At 40.4% G+C, this 22,581-nt stretch overlaps 1 protein-coding gene across 2 annotated transcripts; it reads left to right on the forward strand.

Annotated features, from left to right (window-relative positions):
* The first annotated feature begins 1,022 nt into the window (after nt 1-1,022).
* TLR8 (toll like receptor 8) lies at nt 1,023-22,209 on the forward strand. 2 transcript variants are annotated; one of them, XM_074323436.1, is made up of 4 exons: nt 1,023-1,251; nt 7,040-7,106; nt 13,324-13,384; nt 15,408-22,209. In XM_074323436.1, exon 4 carries the CDS (start codon nt 15,414-15,416, stop codon nt 18,531-18,533), a length of 3,120 nt encoding a protein of 1,039 aa, XP_074179537.1. In that variant the 5' UTR covers nt 1,023-1,251; nt 7,040-7,106; nt 13,324-13,384; nt 15,408-15,413; the 3' UTR covers nt 18,534-22,209. The 2 variants fall into 2 exon arrangements, with proteins under 2 accessions (XP_074179537.1, XP_019601802.2); XM_019746243.2 differs by lacking the exon at nt 7,040-7,106 and having other exon boundaries at nt 1,024-1,251.
* Nucleotides 22,210-22,581: the final 372 nt, after the last annotated feature.

Raw genomic sequence — 22,581 nt, forward strand, 5'->3', positions numbered from 1 at the left:
GGAACCCTTGTGCACTGTTGGTGGGATTGTAAATTGGTGCAGCCACCATGGAAAACAGTATGGAGGTTACTAAAAAAATTAAAAATGGAACTACCTTATGACCCAGCAATTCCACTCCTGGGTATTTATCTGAAGAAATCCAAAACACTAATTTGGAAAGATACATGCACCCCTATGTTCATTGCAGTGCTATTTACAATAGCCAAGATATAGAAGCAACCTAAGTGCCCATCAATGGATGACTGGATAAAGAAGAGGTGGTACATGTACAATACAATGGAATATGGAATATTACTCAGCCATGAAAAGAAAATACGAAATCTTACCATTTGCAACATGGATGGACCTAGAGGGTATTATGCTAAGTGAAATAAGTCAGAGGGAGACAAATACATGGAATCTAAAGAATAAAATAAACAAATAAACCAAAAAGAAAAAAAACAAAACAGAAAGAAACTCATAGATACAGAGAACAAACTGATGGTTTCCAGATAGGAGGGGCATTGGGAGGCTGGGTGAAAAAGTGAAGGGATTAAGAAGTACAAATTGGCAGTTACAAAATAGTCATGGGGATGTAAAGTAAAGCCTAGGGAACATAGTCAATAATGTTGTAATAACCATGTATGGTGCCAGGTGGGTACTAGACTTATTGGGGGATCACTTAGTAAATTCTATGAATGTCTAACCACTATGCTGTACGCCTGAAACTAATATAAAATAATATTGAATGTCAACTGTCATTGAAAAAAACCACCCTAGAGTTTTTTTAAAGTAAAAGGAAAAATTTCCCCAATTCTCTCCCTCATTTCCCCCTAATCTTACTCTCCAGAGCTAACTTCTGCTAACGTTTTGGGGAGGATCCTTGCAGCCACACCCCGCACCCACCCACACATCCACACTAATATACACAAACTCACAAAAATACACTGTGTTCGGGTTATATTTAAATTTCTGGTTCGGGTTATATTTAAATCATTTTATAAATGACTTTTCTCCCCCCAATTTCAGTTTTGAAATGTTGAAGTACAATCAATAAATGATTTAGCAACAGTTAAGCAATCATAATTTCCTGCTTCCCATGTAAACTTCTGCAAACCACATGCTAGGTTCCACTGAGGGGTAAAGTCACCAATTTAGGAAGTTGGCCAGTTTGTCTTCTCCATGTGCATCCACCGTATAGAGGGTACCACTCTGCCGTGCTGCATGCAGGCTGTGGAATGAGACATCAGGAGGGCCAACAACAGAAAAGTGGTAAGTACTTCTACTCTTTTAACAATGCTTTCCAGCAAAATATGTGATTTCTGACCCCGAAATATGGTTTGGTGGCAAATAGTATGAACAGAGTAAGTGATGAATAGGCAAATAAGGATCAAAAGGTTAAGTAGTGAAACAACTCTAAATGTAGGTCATTTTGAAAATGAAATGCAGTGGACTTATTATTTTGGACAGGAAGACAAGCCAATTCCAAGTTAAGAATTGAACTGGAACATTGCTTTCTGGTCCTGCCAGAAACAATATTCTCTTCTAGAACCAATGAGTTGGAGGTGAAGTGGATGGGGAGGTTTTTCTCCTTTGCTACTTCTAAAGAAAAGGACAAACTCTGTCCCCTCTCATACACGAGTCACTAGCTAGTGCCAAGGCAAAGCCTGAAATTAATATCCTACAAGGAGCTTAACGTTCAATATTAATTACGTTTCTTGTTAGGAGTTTTTAAGTAACTCCTATTTCTAAAATTATATTCTCTAATGTTTAGGCATAGCAAGTGGTCAGTTTTTGTTATTGTCAAGAACTGGCAGATTGAAAACTTCATAATTTTAAAAAATGATACGTTTTCTAGAAAACTCAATGAGATCTAAGAACTATTGAGAAGTCTGATTTCAGGAGAAGCTCATCCAAAATTTACCTATTTTCCACACTCATTTAGTGCTTACTAAAGTTGTTGGAGTCATTTTTTATACCACCATTCAATGTATGTTTAAGTTTTTAAAGTTAATTTTTGCATCCATTTGATGCCCGTTATAGATATTGAAAGTAGATAAAGTCTGCGCTGAAATTTTATGCTGCTTTACAAAATAACTGCAATGGTCCATAAAGAATTGAGCCAAGAGGGCCAATGCCATGTATGGAATGGCAATGGAAGTTAATTTCTATTTGATATTTGTAAACTGCTGTGGTAAGCCAATATAATTGTATTGTAAGAAAGTGGAAAGTAGAATAATAAAATCAAACTAACCTTGGAAAAATGCCCTGGCTCCCTCCCACTGGCCTCAGAGCATGGGCGTAGTCTTGACTATGTCTTAGTATCACAGAGGGGGTTTTAAAAAGTTCTGCTGGCAGGCTGAACCCCAGACCAATGAAATCAGAATCCTGGGGGGTGGGAGCTGGGCATTGCAGCTTTCTAACTTTCCAGGTCTCAATGTGCAGCCACAGTTGAGAACCACTGTCTTACAGCAGCATCTGGACAGCTCTTTTGGTCCTTTCACTAAAGAGCACAGTCCTTTTTTAGGGGTGACAAGACTGTAGGGAGACCTGAAGCTTACTCATTAGCCCCTTGGTTTGGTTTCAGAGAGCAAAATAACAGGTCCGGTATGCCTTATCTGAAAAGCCGAGGTTGCGGAGCAGGGTGAGGGCAGTTGATGAAGTTCATTTTCTGCTCTAGTCACTGACCTTCATCTTTCCATGTAATAATCCTAACATGGCATGGAGGATTATGGGACAGGAGGCCGTCTCATGAAAATCCCAGACTTAGGGAGTATGGAGGTGTCTCATAGGGGAGGATGTATTTACCCAGGGTTGTCCTTGAAACTCAGTTGGAGGTTGTTTGTGTCTTAGTGTCATCTCCTGGGTCTATTGAGGGGAACGTCGTTCCAATGGAATGTATTTGAGTTTGAGTTATTAAATGGAGTTGAGGGATTTGTTATTTTTTAAACTATTATCCCCAATTTATGACTATTCAGGGCAATAAAGACACAGGAAATTTAAGTGTGTCACCCATGGTTGTGGATCAGCATTAGTAAGTAGGGGCTGTGTTGACGCTTCAGATGGTTACAAAGAGCTGCTAGTTGGTGCATATGTCTAAAATCAGTGGACTTCCAGTTGTTCTGTGGGATGACAGAGAGCTCTGTGGTTGACTGATCAGTGCAGAAATCCACCCCGGCACCAAAATCCTGAAGGTTCCAGGTATGGCTATGGTGTCTGCTGATAATCAAAACCAGATCATTGCTAACTGGTCCCTGGGTTCCAGCCCTACCGATTTGTTAACTACTCAGGTGCATGTAGGCTCAGATTCAGCTTCGCCACCCACCTACCATCTGAGTGAGCTTGGGTAAATTAGCCTCTGTGAAGCCTCAGTTTCCACATCTGTAAAATGGGGCTTATGATAGCGCCCACCTCACTGGTTTGTAGAAGGATTAAACAAGGAAATGCATGAGTCGCTCTCAGCCCAGTGTCTGCCTCATGGTAAAGAACTCACCATATTTCCTGGAATTCAAGCAGCATAAGCTTTCATATTTTTATGTATATGAAATCAGGATCCATCTCTTCATTGATATGTGCATTTAATGAGGTAGTGGTTTCCTTTGTCTTTCAAAGCTATTAGTGAATTCATCAGATTTGAAATGGATAAAATAAAGTATCTGTTATTAATTATAAATTTCACCTAAGGTGCTTAATCCTATCTGCACAACCATTTCTTTATTAATTTACTTTCATAATGTACCAGTGGTCAACACACTCAATGTGAATGAACCAGAACCCATGAAAACTTAGAAATATTTCCCATTTGGCAAAAATCAGTTCTGGTTGAATCCCACATCATGCCCAACAACTAATTCAATTGGGGGGATTAATCACGTCTTATAATCAATAGGTTCTCTTGACAATTTAGTGTTAGGGGGTATCAGCAGGACCCATCCTGAGAAAGGGGTGCAGCTGAGGAGATGCGCTGAGGCAAACCACATGTTGCTAAAGGAAGCCTTTGAAGAGAGAGGAGGCATCAATGCAAAATGGCTGCTTGCAGCCTAGGAAAGGGGTGTGCAAAGATAAAAAGCCGTTTATTCCAAGAAGGCAGCATTGGGTACCTCGCAGACCATCTTCACCTTAGGTTGTGTAGGAAAACCTGCAGGATTTATTTTAGTATCACTTAGCGGGATCAGTTTTTTTGCACCAAGTCTCTGCCCTGCCCACAACTTTCACCCCAGGGGGATTCTGGGGGTGGCCCTTTGGTTCATTCTGACTCCCAGGTTCCTCACCTAAGGTAGACTTTTCCGAGCTGTTCTTCAAACTGCACTGGTCTTTAAAAAGATGTGTTTTTGGTGTCCACTGGGGTCCAAGTTGAGAAGCAAGGTTTGGGCGAGGACTGAAACAGGTTGTTTGCATTGTACCTTTTGGCTCCTTCAGAACCCAAAGGAGAGAGTTGTCCTATCGTGTGTCCATGTACTCAACCAAAGAACTTGTTCTGTGTGGAAAATAGGGAAATCGTTGTGAAATCACTTCCTTAATAGCTAGCAACAGCTGCATTTGGCAGGGAGGGGAAGGTAAGCAGATTTCTTTTGGGGTGTGACTCATGGTTTCTTTAAAGAAATGGATCTCAATTTTTTTCTGGGTGTTTCAAGGCAACACTCAGGGAAAGATCCAGAACATGAAGACCCAGTCATCCTCCTCAGGGTATGCTATGCAGCGAGCTCACGGGCATGTCCAGACAAAGGGCTTTTTCTGGCAGCTTGAACTTGTCTCGGCAGTGGTTCCTACTGAATAACTCCTGTTTATCTGCTCTCTGCTCTTACTGTTTCCTGGGGCTGATGTAACAAAGTACCACAAACCTGGTAGCTCAAAACAACAGAAGTCTATCCTTTCACAATTCTGGAGGCCAGAAGTCGAAAATCAAGGTATTTTCAACAGGACTGGTTTCTTCTTGGGGTCTCAGGGAAAATCTATCTCATGCCTTTCTCCTACCTTCTGATGGTGGCGGGCAATCCTTGGTGTTCCCTGGCTTGTAGCTGCATCACTCCAACCTCTGCCTCCATCTTTACATGGCCATCTTTCCTGTGTGTGTCTGTGTCCAAATATGCCTCCCCTTATAAGGACACCAGTCATTGGATTAGGGCCCACCCTAATCCAGTATGACCTCATTTTAACTTGATTCCATCTGTACAGACCCTATTTCCAAATAAGGTCACATTCACATATACAGAGGTTAAAACTACTTCGACATATCTTTTGGTGGAGGGAAATAATTCAACCTGCAACACTTTCCTTTTTTGATTCTCTGTTATGCCACTCCATTTAATCCTAATCCTTTACTTCACCAGCTCCCAATCTAACACTTAATTTACTTTCCGAGAAGTATGTCCTACGTAACTTGTGTCCGGGGGCCTGATCTGAGCCCCATTGTACCATCATTGACACCCAGGCCTGACTCCTCTTAGGCACAGAACGCACAGGGACTACAGCCCATGATACTTTAAGCAGATTTTAATTTCTTTTAAAATCAGCAAAATAATGAATATAATCCAGCTTGGATTAGATTCATCTTTATACCAATGGGGTCATAAAATATAATTTTTACTTTCTTTTTAATGGAAGAAGGGGCCCATGAAGACACAAGTACATCGGGCCCATGAAAGGCATAATTTGACCCCATTGACAGCCTCTCACATTCTGTTTTCTGATTTAACACAGGCACAGGAAAATTCAGGAATTGCTAATGTGTCCCCAAGGAAGGAGATTTAAGTATCAATGCATGAACCCTTATCTGAAACCTGTGGGCCAGTGTTCTGTCAAAGTTCAGAATTCATATGTTAGTAAGATAATACGTGTTTCCCTGAAAATAAGACTGGATCTTATACTAAGTTTTGCTCCCAAAGATGCCTTAGGGCTTATGTTCAGGGGGTATCTTATTAAAAATAAATCATTCTAGGGCTTATTTTCCATTAAGTCTTATTTGGGGGGAAATATGGTATGTTACTTGTATGATATATTCCAAAACACTTCCAATGGGTCCAGGTCACACCCATGGCTGTTTCTGCCTTAAAATTAAAATGCTCACGCTAAGTGGATAAATAAAGGTGATGGTAGCCTTGGGTCAGCTCAGATCAGGTTTTGCTGCCAAACATATTACAAAAAGCAAAACAAAATCATCTAGAGCTCAGATCTTTTCGGATTTCAGAATTGCAGAGAGGGACTTGAGACAGGACCCACATTAAGAAAAGAAACCATAAACACTGTCCTGAGTGGTAGAGGCCTGATTCTACCAATTTGGGGGCCTCTGATTTTCTTTTTCTTTTTCTTGTGTTGACCTCCCTTGCATACTGGGTGAATTTCCAGGTGACTGGTGCTGGCTGTTATTTCATTCTGAAGAGAGAGGCACCAAAGAGCTGATTAGAAGCTCCAATTGCAAGAGCAGGGCTTCCCAGTCCACGTATGAGTCTCAGCCCAAGATGGTGGATGTGATCAGCTTTGGACGAGGGTGTGCCAATGTCATGGGAGATCTTTTCTGTGGTGCAGGACCAGGACTAGGGTGAGGAGAGTGAGGCACTTGCTTTGGGTGCAAAATTTTAGGGAGGAAGGGTGCCAAAAAGCTCAGTAATCATGATGAATAATTTTTTAGTTATTTTTTTAAAAAATCAAATTGGCAAGCTCTGGACCGCAGACTGGTTGCGTGTTTCAGTAAATCAAGTTTTATCAAACCAGAGCCGGGATGAGGGTGAGGCAGGTGGGGCAGGGCCTTGCAAGTACAGGGTCAGAGTCTGTCCTTGTTTGAAATGTTGATATTTTGTCCAACAGGGATTCTTGGTTTTTAAAATAGTATTCATCTTGATGACTCAGTTCTTGGGTGTCCCCTTAAATTTTGCACCTGCAGCCCTGCTACTATGCCTGTCTGTTTTCCCAGCAAGATCCTCCAGTCTCCTTTCCAGGGTGCTGGAGTGTGATGTTTATAAGCCAATGGCTGTCCGAGTTTCTAGAGCTGGGGAGGGAAGCAGATGGGGTTCCACGCCTCAGACACAGAATGTCCTTGACCCTCGTGTTTTCCCTTTGGCAGTTCTCCCGGGCCTTCACTTGTGCCTGGAGTCCTGAACCCAAGGCTCTGGATTCGACCTTTCGAGACAGTAAGTCTCAGGGAGAGGACCAGGAGGGTTTAACTTTTCATGCGGACTCTCAATCAATCCACTGTGCAGCCCCACCTGGCATGCCACTTGCCATGACTGCTGCCTGAGTTCTGGAGTCTTTCCGGGCTTCTGTGATGTGAATGGATTTTGCTGTAGCTGACCCTTTGGTTTCTCTGTTCTGACACCTACTGCTCAACTGCCTGCTCTCCGTCTTCCGCAACATGCTAAGCGGTCCTTGTCTGCTGTGATCTCCTCTTATGCGCTCTCTGATCTTGTTAGGGTCCTAGTCCTTTACTGTCACTTTCATGGGAACCTTCAAATGTCAGGCTCAAACAACAGAAGTGTCCTCTCTGTCTCTGTCTCTGTCTCTCTGCTCTCTCGCTCTCTGTTTTATTTGCATAGTTCCACTTTCTGTCTTATTTATATAATTGCTTTTTTTTCTCCTCTATTTTATTTGTAGAGTTGCCAGTTCTCTATTTTTTTTATTTTTTGCATCATTACCATTTCTCTGTTTTATTTGCAGAGTTGCCATTTCTCTCCTGCCAGGTTGGGCGGTGTTTATTCACTAGTTACATCTTAATGAGGATAATTTTCCCTGGGATCCTTCTCACTTTGTCTGGGATCTGGTTCCCTCTGATGTCCTTTTGGGGCCACAACTTTTGGTGGCCAGAGGCATGGGGGTGGCCAAGAGGAAGGACTTGGCTGGGGAGGTGCAGTTCTCGCTGGGGCCCTGGGCTCCATTCTCTGTCCTCAGATCCAGCTGGATGATGTGAGCTGTGGTTCACTCTATGAACAATGAGCCTTCGCAGTCCGTTCTGCCTCTGTGAGGCCCTGAAGAGGGGAGAGAGGCTGAATAGTCAGAGTTTCCTTCTCAACTTCTTTGCCAGCTGCCTGGTCACCACTTCTCGTTCTTCGTACCCATGTGCTTTTCTTCCAATTGAGGTTCTTCGGAACTTATCAACTCAAGTTCTTACCTCAGCACTCTTTCGGGAGGGTGGAATTAGGAACCTCAAGCTCTTCACTCACAAATCCCCTCTGAAATATTCTGATCATTTCCATAGCCCAACATTTACTTTAAGGTGCCGCAGACTCTCTGGGAGGCCATTTTCATCCTGAAAGTACAGCAAATTTCAGGAGGCCCCCTCCTAGTCGCTAGTACCCGCTACATCCTGTCCTCAATTTCTCAGCATTAGATGAGAGACAGTTGCATTTGAAATTAGATGTTAAGGCCTTAACTTGAGGCTAGAGAGGCCACATGGGGTGGCCCTCTCCTCTGGAGCTGCCCAAGTGACCACCTACAAATGTCTCACCTACCAACAGTGCTCTGTTTATCATGCAAAGTGTCTGCAATCTGGCCTCACTCTGCCATCTGTTCCCCATGGACCTTTTAAAAAAATATTGTATCTTATTTTTGATTAATCTATAATTAAAAATGATAGAAATCGGGCAAACACTACCTCAGCCAGATGATCAAGGTCCATATCAACAGTGTAAATCATATTGTTAGTATGTGCTCTTGGTGTGATGGGACTAGAATGACACTTTACCTCTGTGGCCTTCTTCCCTAAAACCCATTACCCCAGTCTAATCAGACACATCAGACAAATTCCAGTTGAGGGACAGTCTACATAATCATCTCCTTTCCCCTCTTTATTTTTCTCCATAGTACTTTCCACCATCTAACATACTGCCTAGTAATGTAAGTTCCAAATGGGCAGGTATTTTCATCTGTTTTGTTATTGCTATATCCCCAACTTGAAAACAGGCCCTGAAATAAAGTATATGCTTAATAAATATTTTTGAATGAATGAATAAATGAATAGAGCTACTGTCTCATCTTTAATTGCTGCATAGCATTCCATTATATGACTATAACATATTTTTTTAAAAAACCAGACCACTATTCATAAGCATTTAGATTATTTCCAATCTTTGGCTATTACTAACAGCCCTGCATTGAACATCTTTGTATAAGTATATAGCCATTTACATACGTGAAGGTCTATTTTTAGGGTATACTTCTAGAATTGAAATTGCTGGGTCTAAGTATGTTTTCAATTTTGATAGCTATCACAAATTGCTCTCTATCTTAGAGGTGGCACTAGTTTAGACTCCTACCAGCAAAATACGACAGCACCTGTTTCTCCACATCCTCACCCACGCAGTAGAATCTGTGAAAAATGTTGTCTCAGTGCAATTTTTTGAGTGAAGTTGAGTATTTTTTCCTATGTTTAAGAACTATTTGTGTTTCCTTTTTCTGTGAACTGTCTGTTAATGTATTTTTATCCAGTTTTCTTTCAGGTTGTCTTCTCACTTATGCATAAAAAGTCTTTACATATCAACTATATTACTCCCTTATCTGTGATATGAACTGCAAATATTTTCTCCTAATTTATCTTTTCATGTTTGGCATTGTTTACCATGGTTTTTGTGAGGCAGAATTTTTATTTGTGTGTGGTTTAATTGGTTAGTTTTTGCTTTTTTTGCTATTATTTTTTCACTGTTCTGGAGTAACTAGGCAATGCAATTAGACAATAAAAATAAATTAGACTGCATAAAGGGTGATAGGAAAATCATCATTATTTGTGGATGATTTAATTGCTTACTCCAGAAAATCACATGGAGAAACAACTATTCAAAGTAATCAGATATAGTAAGTATAGTAAGTATAGTAAGTATAAGATTAATATGTAGAAATCAATACTTTTAGTGAACACCACCAGCAAGGACCAGTTAGAAGGTACGATAGATGTGATCCATTCACAAAAGAATCATGAGCAGGACTTGCCCTATCAGTAACTTGCATACCTGAAAACTATAATTATTAAAACATGTGGTACCAGCGCATGAATGATGAATAGATTGATGAAGCAGAATAGAGAGTCTAGCGATAGATCCAAATACACAGGAAAGTTAGTTTATGATGAAGGGAGCATATGAAATTGGTGAGCAAAAGATTATTTAATAAATGATGTTGGGGCAAACGGTTCTCCATTTAGAAAAAAAAAATAATGTAAGTCTGCACCTCACATTTCATGCCAAAACAATTCCAGTGGGATAAGATATTTCAATATAAGAAAGTAAACTCATAAAATTACTAGAAAAGAATGGATGAGAAAATTGTTGATAACTGAAATGTGGAAGACCTTTTATGGCTTACGCTGCCCGGGATGATCTCATTAAGACCCGTGGCTATAGTTGCCATGACTCCAAAATTCATCCCTCCATCAGAACTCTCCTCTCAGCCTAAGATGCATTATGTAACTCCTACTGGACATCTCCACTGGAAGATCACAAACTCAACTCAAATTTAATGCATTAAATTTAATTAATAATATGTACTCCCCCCTCCACCTGTCCCAAACGATCTTCTTTCTCAGTGAATAGCACTTTCATTCCTCCAGTTGCACAGACCAGGAACCCAAAAGTCACTTCACAATGCCCCCTCCATTATACATCTATTGCTATGTCTCTCAGTTTACCTCCTAAGTATCTCCTAAACCCATTTCTCTCTTCCATGTTTCCCCGAAAATAAGATCTGGCTGGACCATCAGCTCTAATGCATCTTTTGGAGCAAAAATTAATATAAGACCTGGTATTTTTGCTCTAAAAGACGTATTAGAGCTGATGGTCTGGCTAGGTCTTATTTTCGGGGAAACACGGTATCTCCATTGCCACCAACTTAGTTTGAGCTACCATCATCTTGCTCCTGAAGTTCTGTGTGCCCTTTTGCCAGTGACCACTATAGAATCAATGAACATAGTACCACTCTGCTTAAAACATTCAAAGTCTTGCATTGCTCTTCAGATAAAGCTCACAATCCACTCTCGTCTTTTCTTATGTCCCTGGCTGTCTTCTGTTTTCATATATTTACATGCTTATTAAGATGAGGACTGAAAAATGTCCATTGAATGCAGTGTCATGGATATACTGAGGACCTCAGCAACATCTCCACTTGTCATCTATTATGTGCCATTCCAATCATCTTGGCCCTACCTCTTATTCTGGGTCCTACTGTTGCAAGCAGTTCTCTGCAGGTTTCAACCAGCTTTGAGGACTTGAAACCCGATGGGCTTTGTGTCAGGTCCATACCATGTCCCTCTTGATTCCTCTCCAGGGCTCCTGTGAAGGCACAGCATGGGAAACTTGAAGGAATACTCTCAGGGCTTTCGCATATGCTGGAACATTCTTTTGCCCTTTTTGTGCCTTATACGTGCCAATTCAACCTTAGAATCCCAGCTCAAGTTTGACTTCCTCAGGGAAATCTTTCCCAGCCTCTATGAATAGGTGAAATCCTCCTCTTTTTGGACCCCTTTTCTTTGTGTCACAGTTGAAATCTTATAATGTTGTGTTCAACTCATGTCTCTTTAACCCACTAGACTGTGAACTAACTAATAAGCTGTGCATGTAATCAAATGGACTCCCCAGGCCACCCATCAGCTTGGAAAGCTCAGGGAAGAGTCAGGAAGTCACTTCCAAATCTAACAATTTTCACACTTGGAAATCACATAGGCTTCTATCGGCTTAGGTGCTGAGTATATATAACATTGCCTGAGTCATCTCTCAAAGTTGCTCATGTCCCCAAGCTTCATTACCCTCTTGGTTCACCTGTGTCCCCCAGTGGAGATGTCGACCCTTGAGATCTGTGGTGGCCTGTGCGAGAGCTGCATATTTTCAAGCCATGAATCATCTTTTCACACATATTATCTAGACATATTAGGGTTTTTTTTTTATTTCTACATAACAAATAACCCCCAAATTTAGAGGCTTCAAATAATAACCATTTATTAGCTTAAATGTCTGTAGGTTAGAGTTTGGGTAGGCTTGCCTGGGTTCTCTGCTCTAGGTCTCATAAGGCTAAAGTCAATGTGTTGGCCAAGCTGGACTCTTATCTCAAGGCTCTGCTTAACGATCCATTTCCAGGTTCATTCAGGTCAGCAGTCAGTTTTAGTTCTTTGTGGTTGTAAATGGGGTGGGGAGAATTTCCTTGCTAGCTGTCAATAGGGAGCCACTCTCAGCTTCTAAAGAGCTGCCTGCATTTCTTGTCAGTGGCCCCCTCCATCTTCAAGTCAGCAACAGTGCGTCAAATTTTTCTCCTGCTTCCAATCTCCCTGACTCTCCCTTGTACTACTAGCCAGAGAAAACTTCCTGCTTGTAAAGGCCTATGTGATTAGATTAGATAGTCTCCCTTTTGCCACATAATGTAACATAATTACAGGAATAATACCAGGGGGCGAGTCAGGGGCCATCTTAAAATTCTGCCTACCACACCAGGTAAAACAGGGCTTTCTTTCAGTAAATGTTAAACATTGAGCAGCAGTACCTACATAGGGCTGTAGTTGAAAATAACTGAAAATTCCTGGGAGTTCTACTCCACTTTAACTTTCATCTCATAAGGAGCTGGGGTTTTTTCTTATCTGTCATAAATGGGCAATAACTATTGCCCCTAAGAATAATGGACATCCATATAAAAATCTTTTATAATATAGTAAGGGTGTGACAGAGACTGTTAGTTCCCTAAACTTAAATGTTAGGATAATTTAGAAGAAAGCACTTACCTGGCTTAACTCACAATAAGAACATGAGTTGGGCTTTAGTGAAAAATATAGTTTAGTGAAGGTTGGTCTTCACACCCAGTGAGATAAGATTTTGAGAGTCCTTTGAACATAACCTTTCATCAAACCAATCACATTAATCTGTTTATTGCATTGTATAATTACTAAAAGTAATGTAGTCAGCCCTTAATCAAGAAAGAGGCACAGAAAGTGAGGCATGCTACTAAGTGTTACAGAAGATGCATAAAAATATAAAACACCATGTTTCCCTATAAAAGTTTACAATATTAAGAAAAGAATAGCTATTGATGCCAGTGTTTGTATGATAAGGTACATATGAATAGTAGCCATTCCACACAAAAATGTCTGAGTGCTGTCTGCATTTGAAGCATTGTTCTGGCGGGAAGATTTCAAAATTAGATTGTGTAGTATGATGGCTAGTGGTTAAAAACAGGATGCTGGAATCATACTGACTCAAGTCCCAGATCTGCCATGTATCATCCTTCTGAAAGTTGTTTAAGTCTCTGAGTTTGTTTCTTCAGTTACAAAATATGGATAATAATAGAATCTATCTTGCTGTGTTGCTGCAAACAGTAATGTGGATGAGAACATGTTTATGTTTGGCACAATAACTGATACTTTGTTATTATTGTTATCAACAGAAGGTGTCCACTTTCCTGTCATGCAAGGAGATCAGAGAACTTGATACGTACCACCATAAAGGTATAGAAAAATTATGGGAAATACCAATGAGAGATATTGTGTGAATAGGTAGAGATGACCCTGGCTTGGAGATCATGAATGGTACTGTAATAGAAGCAGGATCTGAACTTTCATTGGAACTGGCCAAAGTTTCATCAAGAGTTATATTAATAGGTTGAAACTATAGATAACAGGTCTGACAATTAAGTTTGCGAACTTGCCACCATGCGCTTACATTGGCAGCACTATACAAACAGCTCGGTGAGGTTTCATAACCTTGGTATATCAATGTCTCACAGCTGTGTTCGTGTTGATGTGTGGTGGTGTCTTGCTGAGTGGTGTTCATTATTGTTGTTGCGTGTTTTTGTGTGCCGACATGAGAAAATCTGAGCTTGAATTGGAGCAATGAACAAACATTAAATTTCTTGTTAAACTTGGCAAGAGAGGAAGTGAAATCAGGGAACATGTTAGTGCAAGTTTCTGGGGATAATGCCATGAAGAAACCGGCAGTGTACAAATGGATTAAATGTTTTTCTGAGGGGAGAGAACGCGTCACTGATGAAGAGAGGTCAGAGTGGCCAGTAACGAGCAGAACTGACGAAAACATTTAAAAAATTCATCAAATTGTGTGTCAAAATCATTGGCTGACTGTGAGAAGGATAGCAGACCAAGTAAACATCAATACAGAAACAGGAAAATCTTAACTGAACATTTTGGCAGGAAAAAGGTGTGTGTAAAAATCATCCTAAAGGAGCTCACTGATGAACAAAAACAAAAGAGAGTCGAAGTTTGCCAAGACCTTTCGGAGAGGCAAGACGATGTTTTGGGCCATGTTATCACTGGTGATGAAACATGGGTGTACTAATATGACCCTGAAACAAAGCGTCAAAGTGCACAATGGAAGTCAACCCATTCTCCCCAACTGAAAAAGTTCTGTCAGTCCAAATCAAAAGTCAAAATGATGTTGCTAACCTTTTTTGATACCAGAGGGATTATTCACTATGAACTTGTACCAACTGGACAAACAGTTAACCAAGTTTACTATTTGGAAGTGCTGAAAAGGCTGTGTGAATAAGATGAAAATGGGGTGGCTGGATGGCTCAGTCAGTTAGAGCGCAAGCTCTGAACCACAGTGTTGCTAGTTCGATTCCCACATAGGCCAGAGAGCTGCACCCAGCATAATTAGACTGAAGGACAACAACTTGGAGCTGATGGGCCCTGGAGAAATACACTGTTCCCAAATATTCCCCAATAAAATTTATAAAAAGAAAAAGACGAAAATGACCTGAACTTTTCGCCAAGAATTCATGGCTCTTGCATCACGACAATGCACCAGCTCACACGGCACTGTCTGTGAGGGCGTTTTTAGCCAGTAAACAAATAACTGTATTGGAACACCCTCCCTACTCACCTGATCTGGCCCCCAGTGACTTCTTTCTTTACCCGAAGATAAAGGAAACATTGAAAGGAAGACATTTTGATGACATTCAGGGTATCGAGGGTAATACAACAACAGCTCTGATGGCCATTCCAGAAAAAGAGTTCCAAAATTGCTTTGAAGGGTGACTAGGTGCTGGCATCAGTGCATAGCTTCCCAAGGGGAGTACTTTGAAGGTGGCCATAGTGATATTCAGCAATGAGGGATGTAGCACTTTTTCTAGGATGAGTTCGCAAATGTAATTGTCAGACCTTGTATGTAGCTTGCCATGCTATAGATCTAGCATGAACCATAGCCATGGTCCAGCATCAGCCCTATTATTTTGATGGGGCATCTTGATTAATGCTTCTGCAAAAGCTTCCAAGGTTTTCTCATCATCATAATCTGAGATAGCTCCACCTTCAACTTCTTTTAGCACCACGAAGCTGAACGCAATGAAAGCTTAAAATCATTCTGAACGTAATTTAATGCAACTTATTTAATTGTTAAGAGAACTCACACTTCAAAACGCTTACAAAGTGTGGTGAAGCACTGTTGATTTCATCATGAAATACCTGGCAAATACCACTACTCTAATATTATGCCTCCACTTTTGATTTTCCTTAGGTAAACATGACCCTTCAGTGTTTGCTTGTGACCTGCGTTTTCCTGCTAATTTCTGATTCCCGTGAGTTCTTCGCTGGAGCAGATTATCCTAGGGACTATCCTTGCCATGAGACAAGACAAAATTCCTCTGTTATTGCAGAGTGCAGTGGTCTTGACCTGCATGAAGTTCCCAAAGGAGTGGGCAAATATGTGACAGAACTAGACCTGTCTAGTAATTTCATCAAACTCATAACAAATGAATCATTTCAAGGGCTGGGAAATCTTACTAAAATAAATCTAAACCACAACGTCATGCAACCGCCCTACATTGAAAATCGTCATACAAATAAAAAAGGCCTGACTATTACAGATGGGGCATTCTTTAACCTCCAAAACCTAACAGAGTTACTGCTTGAAGACAACCAGTTAAACAAAATACCTGCTAATTTGCCAAGGTCTTTGAAAACACTTAGTCTAATTCAAAACAACATCGTTTTTATAACTGAAAACAATACTTCTGGACTTAGGAATCTGGAAACTCTCTATTTGGGCTGGAACTGCTATTTTGGCAATGCTTGTAATCAAACTTTTTGTCTAAGCAACAGAACATTTAAAGAGATGACAAATTTGAAAGTCCTTTCACTATCTTTTAATAACCTTTCCCAAGTGCCACACAACCTGCCACACTCCCTCACAAACTTGTATCTCAGCAACACCAATATCCATATCATCCATCAAGGGGACTTCAAGAAATTGGGAAATTTAAGAGTACTAGATTTAAGCGGGAACTGTCCAAAGTGTTTCAACGCCCCATTTCCCTGTACACCTTGTCCAGGAGGCGCTTCAATTGTCATAGATAATCTTGCTTTTCATGACCTCTCCAATCTTCAAATCCTGAACCTCTCCAGCACTTCCCTCCGCAAGATTCCTGCAACCTGGTTTGACAAGATGCATCATCTGAAGGAGCTGTATCTTCAATTCAACAATTTAGCACAAGAAATAATGTCTGGGGACTTTTTAACAAAGCTGCCCGTTTTAGAAATACTTGACTTATCTTTTAACTATATAAAGGGAGGCTATCCAGAACATATTAATATTTCTTCAAAATTCATTAACCTTAAGAGTCTCCGGGAATTGCACTTAAAAGGTTATGTGTTCCAGGAACTTTGGCAAGAAGATTTGGAGCCCCTGGCAAACCTCTCAAATTTAACGACTATCAACTTGGGTGTTAACTTTATTAAGCAAATTGATTTTACCTTTTTCCAAAACCATCGCAACCTGAAGGTCATTTACTTGTCATTAAACAGAATATCACCCTTGGTAAATGGTATCAGGCAATATGATGGCAATGACTCCACTGGCCAAAGTCATATCCGTAAGCCACGTTCAGCAGATAATGTGTTTGACCCGCTTTCGAGTTTTTATCATAACACCAATCCTTTAATAAAGCCACAATGTACAACTTACGGCAAAGCCTTAGATTTAAGCTTGAACAATATTTTCTTTATTGGGCAAAAGCAATTTGAAGCTTTTCATAATGAAATTGCCTGCTTAAATCTGTCTTCAAATGACAATGCTCAAGCATTAAATGGAACTGAATTTTCAGCTGTGTCTAATGTCAAATATTTGGATTTGTCACACAATAAACTAGACTTTGATAGTGACCTTGCTTTCAGTGAATTGACTAAATTAGAAGTTCTAGATCTCAGCTACAATGCACACTACTTTCAAATAGCAGGGGTAACGCACCGTCTAGGATTTATTAAAAACTTAACGAAGCTAAACGTTTTAAACCTGAGCTACAACTCCATTTATACTTTAACAGAGTACAATCTGAGTAGCGTGTCCCTGCAAGAATTAGTTTTCAGTGGCAACTGCCTTGATCGACTGTGGCATGCTGAGGATGACAGGTACAAGGCCATTTTTAAAGGTCTCAGGAACCTGACCCGGCTTGATTTATCCTATAATAAGCTGCAGCGTATCCCAGATGAAGCTTTTGTTAACTTGCCCCAGAATCTCACTGAACTGTATATAAATAATAATTACTTACGGTTCTTTAACTGGTCATTACTTCAGCAGTTTGTTCATCTCAACTTGCTCGATTTAAGTAGAAACTATCTCTATTTTTTAACTTACAGCCTATCTAAATTCACACCTTCTCTTCAGACGCTGCTACTGAGTCACAATAGGATTTTCCACCTGCCTTCCGGCTTTCTTTCTGAAGCCAGAAATCTGGTACACCTCGATCTCAGTTACAACAAGCTACAAACAATCAACAGATCCACACTGCAAACTCAGAACACCACCAAGTTAGCTGTTTTGCAACTACATAAAAACCCTTTTGACTGTACTTGTGACCTGGGAGATTTTCGAAGATGGATGGATGAAAATCTGCATGTCAGAATTCCTAGACTAACAGCCATCACTTGTGACAGTCCTGGAAATCAAAGAGGGAAGAGTATTATAAAACTAGATCTAACCACCTGTGTTTCAGACACCATCGCGGCCACATTATGTTTCTTCACGTCCTTCATCACCATCATGATTATATTGGCTGCCTTGGGTCACCATTGGTTTTACTGGGATGTTTGGTTTATTTATCAAGTGTGTTTAGCTAAGATAAAAGGCTATAGGTCTCTTTCCACATCCCGAACTTTCTACGATGCTTACGTTTCTTATGACACCAAAGATGCCTCTGTTACGGACTGGGTGATAAATGAGCTACGCTTTCACCTAGAAGAGAGTGAAGAAAAAAATGTGCTCCTGTGTTTGGAGGAGAGGGATTGGGACCCAGGGTTAGCCGTCATCGATAACCTCATGCAGAGCATCAACCAAAGCAAAAAAACAATATTTGTTTTAACCAAAAAATATGCAGTAAGCTGGAGCTTTAAAACGGCCTTCTACTTGGCCTTGCAGAGGCTAATGGATGAGAATATGGATGTGATTGTATTTATTCTGCTGGAGCCAGTGTTACAGCATTCTCAGTATCTGAGGCTGAGGCAGAGAATCTGCAAGAGCTCCATCCTCCAATGGCCTGACAACCCCAAGGCAGAGGATTTGTTTTGGCAAAGTCTGAAAAATGTGGTCTTAACTGAAAATGATTCACGGTATAACAATTTGTATGTTGATTCCATTAAGCAATACTAATTGATGTTAAGTCATGGTTCACCAACATAATACAAATGCAAAGAAATAACACTTCTGCCTTAGTAATCTATTGCTGCATAACAAATTACCCCAAAACTTAGTGGCTTAAAACAATACAATTTGCTATCTCATAGTCTCTGTGGGTCAGGAGTCCAGGTACGGCCTAGCTGGGTTCTCCGCTCGGGGTCTATCAGAGGCTGCAATTGAGGTGTCAGCCAGAGCCATAGGCGTCTCCTGGGGTTAGGATCTACTTCCAAGCTCACACTCATGTGGTTGTTTTCAGGATTTGGTTCCTTATGGGCTGTTGGCCAAAGGCTGCTCTCAGTTCCCAGCCACATGGACCTCTTCCACATGGCAGCTTGCTTCACCAAGGCCAATGAGAGAGAGAGTGTTGGCAAGATGGAAGTCACCATCTTCTGTTATCTAACCAGGAAAGTGACATCCCATCAATTTGACCATATTCTATTTGTTAGAAGTGGATCACAGGTCCCACCAGCTCAGTAGGAGTGGTCACCTCAGTCCAGGAAAACTAGTCTATGACCGAGTTGTGATGGCTTCAATCAGCCTGGCATCTCGGTCAGACATTATGAATATGAGGAGGCGGGGATTGTTGTACTCCATTTTAGCAGCTGGCCGACTACATCTTCTTTTCAATATCTAAGAACTTTTGAAACTGCAACTAATAGTTCCGATGTTAAGTTGCTGTTTAGATTTATCATACATCCATGGTTATGTGATTATATTATGCTGTGGTTGCATTAGTCTTTCTTGTAGAATTACTTTGATAATTATTGGCTATAGCATTTGACTTCTAAGCTTTAGATGCCATTTAAAGGCTGAGATAGATAGCTTTTTTAGGTGTTTATTTTTTTTAACTTCTTAACCATTTTTTAGAGTATATAGCTAAATAAGAAAGATTTAGAGTATCAATTGGAGTTGCTGCAAATCGTGAATGATAAAAAATGCTTCATTTTGGGGCAGCTGGTTAGCTTAGTTGGTTAGAGCGCGGTGCTCTTAACAAGGTTGCCGGTTTGATCCCCACATGGGCCAGTGTGAGCTGCACCCTCCACAGCTAGAGTGGAACAAATACTTGACTTGGAGCTGATGGGTCCTGGAAAAACACACCTTTAAAAAAATGCTTCATTTCATATGATAGACATATGACAAATATACAGTAGGAAAATAGATCTATAATATAAAAGAAATTGCCACCTACACTGGCTTTTTTGAGAATAGTTTTTAAAAAATTTTGGTAGAAATCAAAGGGGAAACAGTTTTCATGAAGTTTGTACATTCAGATAATTAATAGAGAAATTAATTCTCTCTTTACCTCCTACTTGGAAGACATAAAGTCAGAATGCCTGCCTGTTGGCACCCTTTCTGCTTTTCTCCCAAATGAAACAACTTTGGCACTCCCCTTCACCTCTGTTGTCCCCTTGGTTCCTCTGTACCAGTCCATAACATCCTCTGTCCAGTATAGGTATGAACCTTGAAGAAGCACCTATGAAATTTACCTGGGAATAACTGGAAATTATACAAGCATAATAAAATAAAGTCCCTTCAGAATGAAAAGAAGAAAAATCTCCAACGCACCATCCTTCCTTAAGTACAGTCTCTTATTAATCTTGCAGGATGAGTTATCTTTATATGTTTATCAGAAACTAAACAAAATAGTGTGTCGTAGTGTTACCATGTTTCCCTGAAAATAAGACCTAGCCAGACCATCAGTTCTAATGCGTCTTTTGGAGCAAAAATTAATATAAGACCTAGTATTGTATTATATTATATTATATTATATTATATTATACTATACTATACCCAGTCTTATATTAAAAAAAGACCCAGTATTCTATTCTATTCTATTCTATTCTATTCTATTCTATTCTATTCTATTCTATTCTATAAGACCTGGTCTTATATTAAAATAAGACCCAGTCTTACATTAATCTTTGCTCCAAAGGACATATTAGAGCTGATGGTCCAGCTAGGTCTTATTTTCGGGGAAACATGGTATTTAATATGGACAAAGTGGAAATCAGTACAATTTTGCCAAGGACTATTTTACCTTTGTCACATTGAACCCTGTTTTGTGACCATGATGTTTATAGGAAGATATTTATGCTGGTGTTTGTTGAGGTATGGGGACAAATATCTTGATGCTACGTTAATTTGTTGTCTGGTAGAAGCTCATTTCCATGTTCCCTGATTGCTTTGGTAAAGTAAAAATGTAGATTTTTCAGTAGTATTAGTAATTAGGGGTCTACGTCAAGCTCACACACTGTGGCAGTGTTCTGTTGACAGAATCAAAAGTTAATGAAAGTCACAAACAGTCTTATCTTCTTAGCAAATATCTTCATAAAGTGAAGATAGTGAAATCAGTGGTTAATAACGTTTATTTCCGAAACTCACTTATTCCTCATTTAAGATACCAGTATGGGAAAAATCAGACATATAATTTGTTAAAGAGAAAGTCAGCATTGTTCTGTTTTATGTTATTTTTTAAATGGATATATGCTAATACCTGCATATAAGTTTTTAAAAATTCAAAGTTTACAAAAGGATGTAAAAGGCAATTTAAATCTCCCTTCCAAAACCGCTTTCTAGAGAAAAATCACCATTCAAGATTCTTGTGTATTCTTTTATATTACGTACAAAGGCTTAGCAGCTGTAACAAAGAGACCCAACAATACAGAAGTTTATTTCTCTATCCCATATCCTATGGCCTGAATGTTTGTGTCCTCCCCAAATTCCTATGTTGAAACCTAACCCCCAAAGTGATGGTATTAGGAGGTGGACCTTTGGGAGGTGATTAGGTCATAAGAGCAGAACCCTCAGAGGGGACTACTGCCCTTATAAAACTGGCCCGAGAACACTCCCTTGCTTTTTAGCCATGGGGCATTACAGCAAAAAGAAGGCTGTCTACTAAAGCAGGCTGTCACAGACACCAAATCTGCCAGCACCGTGATCTTGGACTTCCAGCCTCCAGAACTGTGAGAAATAAATGTTTGTTGTTTATAAGCCACCCAAGTCCCTGGCATTTTGTGATAGCAGCCTGAATGGACTAAGAGACCCATAACAGTGCCAATGAGAATAGTTTAGATTGGCAGGGCAGCTCTGCTCTCTATGGCCATTCAAGATCCTATGTTCTTTTCTCTTGTTGCTCTGCTGTCCTCTGGGGAATTGGCATCAGTTGCATGGTCCAGGCTGAGTCACCACTACAGTTGGGTTCCACCTGGAGGCAAGGGAAAAAAATAACAAGGAAACAACTCAGACCAGTGTTGGGGCGGCTGGGAGGCTCAGGTGGTTGGAGCGCGAGCTCTGAACAACAGGGTTGCCGGTTCAATTCCCACATGGGCCAGTGAGCTGTGCCCTCCACAACTAGACTGAAGACAAGGAGCTGCCGCTGGGCTTCCAGAGAGGTGGCCGGGTGGCTCAGCTGGTTAGAGCATGAGCTCTTAACAACGGGGTTGCCAGTTCAATTCCAGCGTGGGATGGTGGGCTGTGCCCGCTGCAACTAAAGGTTGAAAACGGCAATTGGACTTGGAGCTGAGCTGCACCCTCCACAACTAGATTGAAGGATAAGAACTTGGAGCTGATGGGGCCCCGCTGATGGGCCCTGGAGAAACACAGTGTTCCCCAATATTCCCCAATAAAATTTATATTAAAAAAAATCTCACATCAGTGTCTTAAGGCCTAGACTTAACCGTGGCACACATCTTCTTCTCACCTTCCATTAGAGAAAACCTATTTGACCCCATATAATGACCCCATGTAACTGCAAGGTATGCTGGGAAATATGCCCAGCAAAAAGTCTATAACTACAGAAAAAAGGGAGAAGAGATTTAGTAGAAGCTAGCCGTCTCTGCTACAACTTCTAGAAGTTTTCAGTCTGCATATCTAAGCCTTCAACTGCTCATTTACTATAAAGGAGCAGAGTTTATAAGAGTATTCAACATTTTGCTCTTTTCACTTAATATTTTTCAGAGTGTATATTTTTCTTTTTAATGGCTGTATATTACAGCCTTATATGAATGTACCATAAAGTATT

This window comes from Rhinolophus sinicus, chromosome X (assembly GCF_036562045.2).
Source record: "Rhinolophus sinicus isolate RSC01 chromosome X, ASM3656204v1, whole genome shotgun sequence".
Lineage (NCBI taxonomy): Eukaryota > Metazoa > Chordata > Mammalia > Chiroptera > Rhinolophidae > Rhinolophus > Rhinolophus sinicus.